The following is a 12,699-nucleotide window of genomic DNA, read 5'->3' as shown; positions in this document are numbered from 1 at the left end:
CATGTTTCCCCTCAGTCTTCTCTTCCCAAGGCTAGACGTGTCCAGTTCTTTCAGTATCTCCTCAAAGTGTTTATGGACCCCTAATCATCCTCTGAACCCCCTCCAGCTTGTCTGCATCCTTCTTCAAGTGTGGTGCCCAGAACTGGACACAGGACTCAAGATGAGGCCTAACCAGTGCTGTATAGAGGGGAATCAGTACCTCACGCGATTTGCTATATGTTTGCAGATTACCCTGATCAGAAGTATAGATGATAAAGTAACACTGTTTACTTGATTTTTGCAAGGGCATGAACAAACAATGTGTCTGGTTTTTTTTTACTAGTTAATGAAGATGAACCAGATATTAGTTCTTTCCAAGATGACAAATGCCTGAGATGGACTTACAAAATTCTCATCACACTAGCAGAAGAGGACTGAGAACAAGGCTAAAACTAGGACAAACTCCAGGCAACAGCTGTTCAATCTAACAAGATGTTAGAATAGTAAACAAAGAAATCTACTCAGAGCATTGAACACAGCTGAGGCCTGGTTACTGAGAGCCATTGAGTAGCGCCAAAGTTCAACATTGCACTACAGTTATCCCACTGAAGTTATATATTTCAGTAATTTATATTATCTTGGACACTTGTGTATTGTCACAGATCATATCATAGGTCTGTAGTATAAATGTAGGGTAACACTCAATTGAAAAAATCCTATTATTCATGTCTTCCAAGAGGGTTGTTTAAAAAGCTTTCTTAATCAATTGCTAATTGATAAAAAATACTTTCCATTTTAGGTAATGGTTGATGATCACCTTTAAGACCTTGAGAGGATCATTTAATTTCAGGTACCAATTAAAACATTTCTCTAATCAGGTGGTATTATTGAAGAAATGATTAACCACTGAGGATGCTTCTAAGTACACACTAATGTTCAGATAATATCCCACAATGCTCATATTTTCTTGATTGTAGAAGAGAACTGCCAAAAGCAAACATGCAAATTAATGAACTTCTGTATGATTACTTGGAGGACTGGAAATGGAAAATGAATTAATGTAACAGCATTTAGTATCATCTGCCTTGTGACATCACAAGGTGGAGGAAAATATATAACAGACAATCAATACATTTGGCAGGAATGCCTTGCTGTAAGGTAGTAGCAAATCTATGGAAATACCCTTCCTAATTAAAGAAGCTGAAGTTCCTATTGACATCTGTACCTACTCTAGACATAATTTCCTAATTTTCCCCTACTGATCTATAGAAGGTATCCTTAGTGTGACCACTGGAAACACATTATTATTATTATTATTATTATTATTATTATTATTATTATTATTATTATTATTATTATTTTCTGTCTTTTTCCCAATACTGGGACTCAAGGAGGCTTTACAAATTAAAACATGTACAGTTAAAACATATAGAAATATACAAAAATGTAAAATATATTTAAACATGCTACAATATTAAAACATTTAAAACACTTTAAAAAAACCCAACATATAAATAACGCGTAAGCAGAGATCCAGACTACTCCCCAAAGGCCTGCTGGAACAAATTTTTTTTAGCCTGTCTCGGGAAGCACACTAAGAGGGGAGCCAGTGTAGCTTCCTTGGGAAGCGAGTTCCAGAGCCCTGGGGCAGCCACCAAAATGGTGGGAGTGGAGCAACCCATGAATGAGAGTTCACATTGAAACAAGAAGTTTGTCTGCTCACACAATTCATGCAAAGTGACCCTGGGGATATTTGACATTCTACTTGTAAAGTTAACATTTCCTTGGCATGTGAGGATACTTCAGTGGTTAGCTAGTGATCTCCTAGCTATTTCCAGTTGGCAGGGAAAGCATTATGAAATCAGTGGCAGTGTTCCGGCCTACAATTAGGAAATGGTCTGCTCAGAGATGTTCATCTGTCATCTATGATGATGTCATTTTCCTAAACTTTTAATCTGACCAGTTTTAACTCTGCTGATTGCTTTTATGCTGCTCTTTTATTTTTAATATATTGTTTTAATGTTTTGATTTTAATTTGTTATTGTAATTTTTTATTTTAATTCTCTGCAAGCTTGTTGGAGAAAACAAAGTGTTCTGCTTGAGAAAACAGGGAATATGCATTCACAGGTGCAATGTCTTAAAGGATATTGAAGTATACGTGCTCCCTCACATATGGGGTACAGACTTTTGCCTGGAGACTATATATATATTTGATTGCAATTGTGATACTTATGTACACTTGCCCTAGTGAAGACAAACAGACTTCTGAGTAAATATACATGGGATTGTGCTGCTAGAATAATTAAAATAGAGTAAGCATAGAATACTAACAAGTCACGAAGAGTATTTTTCTTCTTCAAAACAAGGCTGTATGGACTACAGTGATCAAATATGTCATCTTCTCTGCCAATTCAAGGAACCAAAATTATAGTTAATTTTGTCAAACATGGAACCCTGCTGTGGTATATTACATATCAACGTTTTATCCCCAAAGTGCAAAAGAAACTCCGCTGAATCACAAAACTTGATGGAAACAAAACACCTGTTTTTCAGTTTTGTGAACAGCACTTGGCTCAATATATGAAATTTAAAAATTGTTATCACACAGATATTATAAATGATAGCTTTGTTTTAAGTGGCTAAACAACGCAACAATTGTTAGCAGAGATTATAATATGGCAGTGTTTCTTTTGACTGTAGCGCACACTGCACACATAGCATTGATAATACAGGTTTGGACAACCAGCAACTCTAAATTCTGTTTACTCAGAACTTAGTTACATTGATATCAATGGGACTGATCCACAAGCAGGCCTATCCAGTGGTATGCTTTTAGGACATTTTAACAATGTATATTGTTTTTAATCAGTATTTTATTGTTCCCCATCTCGATCAAAATGGAGAGGTGGGTAAGAACTTTATTTTTTATTATTATTATTATTATTATTATTATTATTATTATTATTATTATGTGCATTGAGTTGCAGCCATAGTTTCCAATTATATACTTCAATAATGTGAAAGAGTGCTGCTATAAATAATGATTACTATCTGTAGTAGTAGTAATTACTACCCATCTACCAGTAGCTTTTGACACTTGTGCTATTAGTTTTAATTTTTAAAAAGTGTACTTGAGTTTAGGTTCTAGTTCTTTGAAAAGATAATGTCAACTAAGATGTTATTCTGAGAGTTTGGAAGTGTTTGTTCTGGAATTGGAAACCCAGTTAAAACATTAGGATACAACTTGAGTCCAATTTCCCCACTATTCACTTACCAAACACATGACTTTAAATATCAGGTCAGCATGTTAATATTTGAAAAGAAACTACAGTTTCTCAATATTTGATGCTTTGCTTTGAACTTTAGAATGTTTGATTAACTGCTATATATATCTTCACTTGTTCAAAATGATCCCCAGCAAACTGAACCCAAGACACTTTTGTCTCTCTATGGCAAACGCAAAACATTGGATCTTAATAATTTAATCAGGGGGAGATTATGCAAGCACTCACGCAAGATAAGATTTCATATCAGCCCTGTCTTTCCCTTCATGTTTGAGAGAACAGCCTGACCCCCCAAAATTTACAAAACTGGAAGAATGTGATGGCTCAAGAGTTGGTTGTCTTGATACTGGAGTTTCTTCTAGAGGCCTGAGCTAGTTAATCGTGTACAGGTTGAATTCTTGTCCAATCTACTCTTGGCCTAAATCCTAACAGTAATTGTGCTTCTGAACATGAAGACCTTCATGAGATGCCTTGGTAATACCTATTTTGTCGCAGCAATTTGTACCTTGGTATTGCAAACTATGAAAATCACTGACCAATTTTTAATAGATAATCATGTAAATATAGTCACAAGAATTTACTTTTAGTAAGCCACACATAGTTCAGTAGTGCTTCTTTCTTAGAAGGAATCTTTGAACTTGCAGACAGAATTGTTCATGTCTGGTCAAAGTGGGCAGAGATATGCAATTTATAGAAAATCACCCTCTATGGGAGGGAGACAGAATGACAGACATGATTGCTTAGGGTTTTTTCATGCATATATAGTACACAAATGTTCAGAGTCCAGGAAAGGGAGTTTCTTTGGATGTTCCTTTCTGTTTCTGATTAACAGGCAGTAATTCTCAATGGCAAGAAGCCAGTTGGTGTATCGAAAGCAGGCCCCATGCCAGGCTAATAAAGCAGCATAAACAATACTGATAACTCTCTGTAAATTTGTTTGCTTGCAAAGAGCAAAAATCTCAGCTGGGAAACACTAACAGGCAACTTCCTTGATTAATGACTGGTAATCCAAAATAGAACAGGATTCAGGCTCCTTTTGTACATATTTGCAGCAGTGTGGGAGTTATCCCCTACATGTGAATGTAAGAACCATACTAATAGTTGTAGAGTCTTTCCTATGCAATCACCATCTGACCGGTTGTATCTTCCAGGAACAGTTACTTTGCATTACTGATCTGTGCTGTATTTATGGAAGCCTAGCTCTCTGTTTTCAAATTTCTCTCTGTACTTCTCCTATTATACAACACATTCAAAGGCTATGTCAGGAAAGGAAGGGGAAATTAAAATTTATTTTGTTTGGTTGTTTATTTTAAAAATTGTTACACACCAAAAATCTTAAAAAGGGGTGGGTTATTTGTACATACATATGCTTTTTCAGTAGTTTAACAAAATTATTAAAGGCACCCTCATGTTGTTAGCCTCCTACAGACCTCAGAGATACGAACATAATTTCTTTTTAAACAAACATATAACTTGTTAGTAATTAAGTAACACAAAGGTTTGTATATATATTTACAATTTAATAAATAATAAGACTATGATTTCTAGATAATTAGATAGTCTATTTACAGGGCTGGGTGAACTTCAGGCTTGTTGGATCTACTTCGTTTTTTTGTTTACTAGAACCCCAAGATCCACCAACCAGAGCCAGATACAGAACACATACATGTAGAATGAGAGAAAAAGGTACCTCTGAACATATTCCAAGTCTACACCTAGTTTCAATACCAGAACTAAATAGAGCATAAACTCCTGGTTACTCCAAGCTTGTTGTTGCTACTGTTAAACGATTGGGAGTCAGAAACTCTTGCCAATTTACTGCAAATCTGGAGATACAATTCATGCTGAAGAACCGTCCATTTCTGAGAACCAGTTAAATTCTGTAGTTCAGAATTAAACCTATTATTATTATTTATTTATTTATATAGCACCATCAATGTACGTGGTGCTGTACAGAGTAAAACAGTAAATAGCAAGACCCTGCCGCATAGGCTTACATTCTAATAAAACCATAATAAAACAATAAGGAGGGGAAGATAATGCAAACAGGCACAGGGTAGGGTAAACAGGCACTGGGTCTGTCAAGCTGGCATTCATGTCAGAATGTCAAGACTCTAGCTTTGTAGGGAAATGCAGGCATTTATATCACACTTTCTTACACAGAGCTGTAGATTAGGGAGGGGGGATACTTGGGAACCCTTGAGTTTCTCTATAGTTTATAATAGATCAAAGTCCATTCTGAAATGTCTTACTGCATCCTTCTTCTAAGGGGTTTGTTAGATTGTTTGTGGTTTCTAGAGGAGGGCATGTCAAGACTTGTCCTACAAAAAACTCAGTTGGGCTTGTTGCAAAGATTATGATTAGCAGAAAGGAAAGCTTTTTTTAGTATTATTTCATTTATTATCGTTTAATAAGTTTATATGCCACCACTCAACACAAATGATCAGGGCAGCCGATATTAAAATAACAGTCTTGTTCTTTTAATTCTCAAGTATCAACAAATGGCCAGGCATTTAGGAACTGAGAAACCAGAGAAAATGTCCACCTCAACCTAAGTTAGGGCACTTTAAGAGCTGCTTCAGATATTAACAAAAAATTCACAAAGATAAGTTTTATGCAAGAATTGCATGGAACTCTTGCGGAACACCCTCGGAAACGCCCCCTCCCGTCCTCATTTGAGGGCGGTTCGAGCGTCTGCAAAAGGAGAAGCTCGCGTTCCGTCGGCTCTTTGGTTCAGCCTGCTTTGTTCTAAAGCGAGAGGGTCGTTCTTATGAAGAGACGCATCATGCCCCGAGATTCTAGCGGGTACGAATGTACGTTTCCTGCCCGGCGCCCGCTCTTGTATTGATAGAGAACCGTTCCACGGCCCCATCATGCTTTGCGCGACAAACCAGACCCCGGCACGCCTTTTCGTCTTTTTCCAGTTTTTCCGCGCAATCTCTCTCTCGCTCATCAGGATGCGTCACTTTCACTCCCCCGCCCCTCCCATTTGGCTCCGCCCACGCATTTTCTAGGCTCCTCCCCACTCCGCGGATTTCGCTTCGTGAGCGGCGCTTGGGTTCCAGCCCCGCTGAGCTCCCTCGCGCGCTGGCGGCGGCCCCTCCTCTCGCGATACGTGGCCGAGGGGGCGGGATTGCCGCAGTGCCCGGCGTGCTCGCCCCTGACAGGAGTGCGGGGATGTCCGCGCGCGGGGTCGGCGGGGTCTGAGGCGCTGCCCAGCATTCCCCCTCTTTTCCGCGCAGCCATGGCCGGCTGCTTAGCCCGGGAGCCCCCGCGCTGAGGAGGTGCCGCCGACACTACTTTCATCATGAGGAAGGGTCGCTCTCGGGGGGACAAAGCGGGGCCCTCTGCGCTCCCGGCTCCTCGGAGGTTGGAACAGCCCGCCAGGGTCTCCATAGACGCCTCTGAGAGAAGAGCTTCCTACGCGGTGGCCAGCAGGAAAGAGGCTGAAGAAGCGAGTGGGGGTAGTGCCGCCTGCAGGGAGCCGCCCGAAAAGGTACTGCGGTTGCAGTGGTTTTGGGGTGGTGGTGCGGGGGGGGGTCTATATCCTGTGGGGAGTCTGTATCCTCTGGGGAATCCGTGAAACGGGGGAAGGGGACGGATAGGAGTGTTCACGTGTACTTTTAGTCAAGGAGGCATGTCCAAAGAAGGATCTGTGCCATCGGTTTGGTGCAGAGGATGTGGGCATTGGTCACTGCTAGATGTGTGAATGGGTTATGTTGGGGGAGGCTAGTCATTTTGAGTAGCGGGATGCTATGCCAAGAAGAGCCTTCTAAACCGCTTGTCGTGGAGGCATTATTTAATTTCAGAAAGCTCACGACGACTTTCTGTTTTGAGGTACAGAAGAGTAAATAAAAGTCCTTTTATGGTACTGGCATCAGGTTTATGTAGGCATGCTAAATTTGTTTTATTGTAGGGCAGAAGATTCTCCAATAAAATTGAGAAGAGCTAAGAGGTGTGATTCTTTGTTACTTTGGCAGGCTGAGTTTGCATGTGGTTAGGGGCTTCTGGAATTAGAGCTAAGAGGGTCACATGGGGCTTGCCTTTGGTTGACTGAGGCTGAACCTTTGGATATTCCTTTGGAGGGTTGGGTCCTTTAAGACAAGAGTGTGCCTATATTCTTGATATTGAGTATGCAGAGAGTTGGTTCAGGTGAAGTACCATCACTCAAGGCGTATTCCGTTTTAGGTGAGACTCATAGCTCTTCAGTTTGGCACTCTGGGTTGTATCTAATGGGTTGTATCCAATTTTAGTCTAACTTTAGTCCCATTCATTTTAATGAGTCTACTTTAAGTGGGACTAAATTGGATACTTTCCTCTGTTACCGTATCAGTTGCTTCTGTGAGAATAGGTGACAGAGTTACTATGGAGATGGTCTTTCTAACCCTAACAGAGATATAAGGGCATCCTGAGCAAAATTTATATACATAATTTATTTTAGCAAAGATTTATTTATCGTCCTGCTATATGCAAACCTGTCCCTGTCAGTGAGCATCAGTGGTTGGAAGGAGGTGCGACTTGGATACAAAAGGGGCCTATCTTGTAGACATTTCAGTTAAACCTATCTGGCTATATGCTTTTATAACATATGCTTTGCACAGCATTAGACATGGTAGTCCTCTATAATTTATTAGATATGGTGCCATTTCAGAAACCACCAAATGTCTTGCAGCAGTTGGTCTAATGTGTGAATCCTGCTGTGGTCACTATCATGCCTCTACTACGAGTTGTTTGGCTTATTATCTGGCAATTGCCATTGCTTAACTGTAGAAGAAACAGGAAGTGGAATGGCCCACCACTCTCCTTTATTTGGAAGACAGCATGGACTGTGTACTTGACAATTTTAAAAGCCAATTAAAATAGCTCCACACATTATAGGAGAAGATGGGTTCCTGCATTTCTACAGCATGATGACTATGCCTTTCCTGTAATGTTTGAGGGGAGGGTGAATTTATACAAAAATGTGGAAAACACATGTCTACAGAATTAAAGGAATGACAGTTTCAAGATGTATGTTCTGTACATACTTGTACACATATAATTCAGAAACTGCAGTAAGGATGTAATTGACATGTTGTGGAAGAGCAGAGCTTCTTTCCTGTAACACCTGAAATTTCTATTAATAATTGCTTTAAATTGCTTGTCATATATATATATATATATATTTATGGGCAGAAGGGTTTAAAGCTGACTCTTTCTATGAGATAAAGCAATGAGCATTGAAATGAAGAAAGGAAAGGGGAGGCAGCAAAATAGGGAAAAAATAAGCAGAGCCAAAATAATAATAAGTCTAACCACTAATACCAGAAAAAGCTATCTCTTTTGTACAGGCCTCTGAAATGATTGTTCATGGTATAATGACTGACCCAGTTGGATTGTTTGGCAGCAAGCAGACTTCCAAATAGATCCAGCTAGATTTTGTAATTAGGTGGTTTGACTGGTGGTATTAACTAAAAAAAATAAGGAAATTACATAGCTCATAATTCTTAATATCTGTAGTTTTTCTGGTGAGTATATGCTCTGATGATGAAATGCCATAGACCTTTTTTATTAGCTTGTATGTCTAATCAGAAAACCACAAGATTTAAGATAGCTAGATAGTCTACTAATTAATTCTCATCAGACCTTCTGGACAGAAAAAAACTCATTTGAAATCAGTGATAAAAAATACCAAAGAGTGCTTTTAGAGCTTGGAACATCTCCTTTCTACCACGTGTTGTCATGTGCAAAAGGTGGAGTACACACCTTACTTGCAGGACTTGAATATGAAAAACGAGATAATATGTGGCAGACAGTGGACATTGTGAGTGCACTTATGCAACTGCTTTCCATAAGACCATAAGAGCCCTACTGGATCAGACTACAGGCCTATCTTGCCTAGCATTCTGTTTCTCCCAGTGGCCAACCAGATGCCTATGGTTAACCCCTTCTTGCTGTTGTTCCCCAGCAACTGGTATTCAGAGGTATGCTGCCTCTGTTCATGGAGATCGTCATTCTACTAGTGCACTTGTGGAAACCCCAATTTTTGTCCTCGCAAACGTATCAAATCCAATACTCGGATTCTGTTCTGCAAGCCATTGCAGAAGCCATTACAACTTCGTTAGGCTAGGTGTTGCTTTTGTGCTAGTGGTTCCTCAAGCACTAGCTGCACAATGCCAACTCTTGCGCTTTTTCTACTACCATAATGTTGAATACAACCATTGATAGCTATTACATATGGAAATGTGTTTAGCGACTAAGAATTTAAAAGCAAAAAACAAATGCATGGCAGAAAGTTGCTAATTTGGTGTTTGTAATAAAAGGTTGAATCCAACTCACACAGGTCTGCTCATACAACAGGACTTAGATCATGAGGTTGGCCTTGCTCAACTTCTCCTCCCCGCAGCAGCCCCCCCAAGTGTACCCTAAATCTGCTCCAACATGCAAGCAAATTTGGGGGGCTGCAGCTAAGAAGGGGAAATCTGTACCACCAGTGGTTTATTTATTATTTATTAAATTTATATATCACCCCATAGCCGAAGCTCTCTGGGTGGTTCACAAAAGTTAAAAACAGTGAACACAAATATACGAAATTTAAAACCATCAAAAGTGGTTCCCTTCCACTGGTGGAATTATACCATTGGATATAACTCAAAGCCTCTTTTTCACCTTTGTGGAAGAGCAGGTATTTATTTAATAATAATAACAATAACAACAACGAGAATAAATTTGTTACCCGCCTCTCCCTCTGGATCAAGGCGGGGTACAACACAAATGCAAAACACCATAAAATACATATAATTGATTAAAACATCTAAAACTAATACATTATTAAAAAGCAGCACGTTATTAAAAGGCATCTTAAAATTCAACTGGATAGGCCTGCTGAAAGAGATCAGTCTTTATGGCTTTCTTAAATTCCAGAAGACTCTTAAGTTGCTGAATCTCTCCTGGCAGGCCATTCCACAATCTGGAAGCGGCAGAAGAAAAGGTCCTTTACATTATTTATATCCTGCTCTTTCTAACTCAAAAAGAGGCACCCAAAGTAGCTTATATGAGACAAAAGGACAATAAAACAACAGTAACGTATTTTGACAATAATGCAATAAAAACATTAAACATATAATTAAAACTGGAACATTATATAAAAAACTTATACAGTTTTATAAAAATCTAAGAAAACAGCAGTTGGAAAGATTAAAAACCTGCCAGCATAAAAAGTCTTCACAGGGTAGCAAAAAAACATAAAAGAAGTCTTCTTAAATAGAGAGTTATATAGTATGGCTATGATAATTCTTTCTCGACCCTCATTAATTATCCTTGATTTATAGACTCCAACAGAGAGAAGTTTTATTTATGTGGTGAAATTGTAACAGAGATAATACTATTTATGCATTTGCCTCTTAATGATATAGGTTTCCTCACATTATCCTTAAACCTTCAGTTGAGCCACATGATCAGTTTTCGAAATCAAGCCCTTCATTGTTGAGAAGAGTGTTGAATTATATAAGCATTTCAACACCAGATACAGTACATGGCCTGCTGAATTATTGTAGGATTAATTCAAAGGTGTGTAACTTGAAACATTTAAAACCAATTTGGCCTAATACCTGCATCCTCAATTTGCTTTCAGCAAGTTCAGTATGTGAAGTTAGAGTGGTTTTGCACAGTCACATAACACTGGGTGCGTTTGCATGTTACGCTAAAACACCCTGAAAATAAGCCACAGTCGGTGGGTGGCTTCTCACAGACAATTGCTTGCTTTGTAGTTTGCAGTGCTTTATTTTTCCCTCGGTCCCTCTCAGTCTTCCAGCCTGCTGCTGGCACGTAACTCAGGGACAGAAATCCATGTTTCCTTGTTCCTTGTATCAGAAATCCACGTTTCTTCGTTTCCTATGTCAGCATCCTTTCTGCAATTGCTCTAGTGTGATTGCCAGATGATAAGGGAAACTCTCCCCTCTATCAGATTGCAAAAAGGACATAATTTCCCAAGTCCTTATAAATGCAGGAACTCATTCATACACACACACACACCCCTACCTGCCATGAAATTTGTGCAAATTTGCCCTCCATTCTGCTGCTCCGCTATTGAGATTTGCACAGATTTCCCCTCTGTTCTTGCTAGTGTCTCCTCCATTCTCTTTCATCCTTTCTGAAGTGCAGGATGGATTTTTTTTGATGTAGGAATCATGAAGAAAGGATACCAGAATGTGTCCCAATCATGTTCACAATTTTTTGGGAAATTTTTGCTGCTGTGTAAGTGCACAGGAGCAAATGACTGCGGCTGGGGATTTTGCAGAAAATTCCCATCCATTTTACTGTTCTGCCTTGAAATTTATACAATTTCCATCTCCATTCTTTTGCAGATCTCCATGAGAATCTCCCTCCATTGTACTGCTCTGTTATGACTTTTGTGTATTTTCCGCATATTGTCAATGTACTAGTTCATCCTCCACTTACTGTGCTTAGTTCAGCAGAGCCATATATCCTCGTATTGTCAATGTTCTGGTCTGCTTCATCCTACACTTTTGGCTCCCCCCCCCACTTCATGCTTGTTGCTTCCCTTCAGTGGTAGATATACATTCACAGATTTAGAGGCTGGACAGTAAATAGAGGGGAGATTTATAAAATGGAAGCCCTCCACTTTGGTGATATTTGGAGGAAAGTGAAGGGGGTGAATTTTTTCACTTCATCTGTTGCAGCCACTGTGAATGTGGTGCTCTGTTTTGTAGCATGATCCATCACTTTTTTTGCCAAGGGAGGCTATGGATTGTACTCTGCATATCTCTGGGGATCTTCTCCCTGTAGTAACCACTTTAAGGAAGGAGATTAGCAGTGATATGGATCCCTCCTTTTGTCTTGGTAAGTCTTTGAAAAAAATGGGGGTGGTCCTAATTTCTTAGGTAGGGAGTACTGCTCTCTTGGTGCAAATTCTTGAAATACTACTTTTTGCTATGAGAAAAGAACCTCACAAAAATTCTGCTTAGCCCTAGAGAGAAATTGCTGTCGTGGCAGTTACAGTTTTTGGTATATCATTTTGCATGCTAAATGGAAAATACTGCAACATGGTCTCCCTCTTCTCAAGCAAATCTTAGATTTGGCAGATTTTCATGTTTCTTTACAACTATGAAGTCTAAAACTTACAAATTTGAAATGGATTGGGAGAAACCCAATGGTCAGTGGTGGAAAACAAAGTATTACTTTTGTTTTTTTAGTGTAAAGTAGATATGAACATTGTTAAATAATTTTCTCTCAATCCAGAAAATGTCACATTAAGTATAGAGCCTTTTCTATTTTCTTGCCAGAAAGAGTTCATAACACATCAAAGACTTACAGTAAGCATTTTTGCTCAGGCCATTTCTGGAAACTTTGAAGTGTATGCTTACACTAGACCAAAAGAAGCATGTGTGGGTAACCACTTTCTGAAAATCTATCTGCAAAACTTAAGCTGTGAACC

At 39.2% G+C, this 12,699-nt stretch overlaps 1 protein-coding gene across 4 annotated transcripts in view; it reads left to right on the top strand.

Moving 5' to 3' along the window:
* The first annotated feature begins 6,556 nt into the window (after positions 1 to 6,556).
* The window catches only part of MAST2 (microtubule associated serine/threonine kinase 2), a 181,331-nt gene continuing 175,188 nt past the window's right edge, over positions 6,557 to 12,699 (top strand). For all 4 annotated transcript variants that reach the window (XM_063139611.1, XM_063139602.1, XM_063139594.1 and 1 more), the window contains exon 1: positions 6,557 to 6,759. In XM_063139611.1, the coding sequence (XP_062995681.1) occupies positions 6,571 to 6,759 (189 nt within the window). In that variant the 5' untranslated portion in view covers positions 6,557 to 6,570. The remainder of the gene's footprint in view (positions 6,760 to 12,699) is intronic.

The sequence above is a fragment of the Elgaria multicarinata genome, chromosome 1 (assembly GCF_023053635.1).
Source record: "Elgaria multicarinata webbii isolate HBS135686 ecotype San Diego chromosome 1, rElgMul1.1.pri, whole genome shotgun sequence".
Taxonomy (NCBI): Eukaryota; Metazoa; Chordata; class Lepidosauria; order Squamata; family Anguidae; genus Elgaria; species Elgaria multicarinata.
The sequence above is the reverse complement of the archived record's forward strand: the minus strand, read 5'-3'. Positions and strand labels throughout refer to the sequence as shown.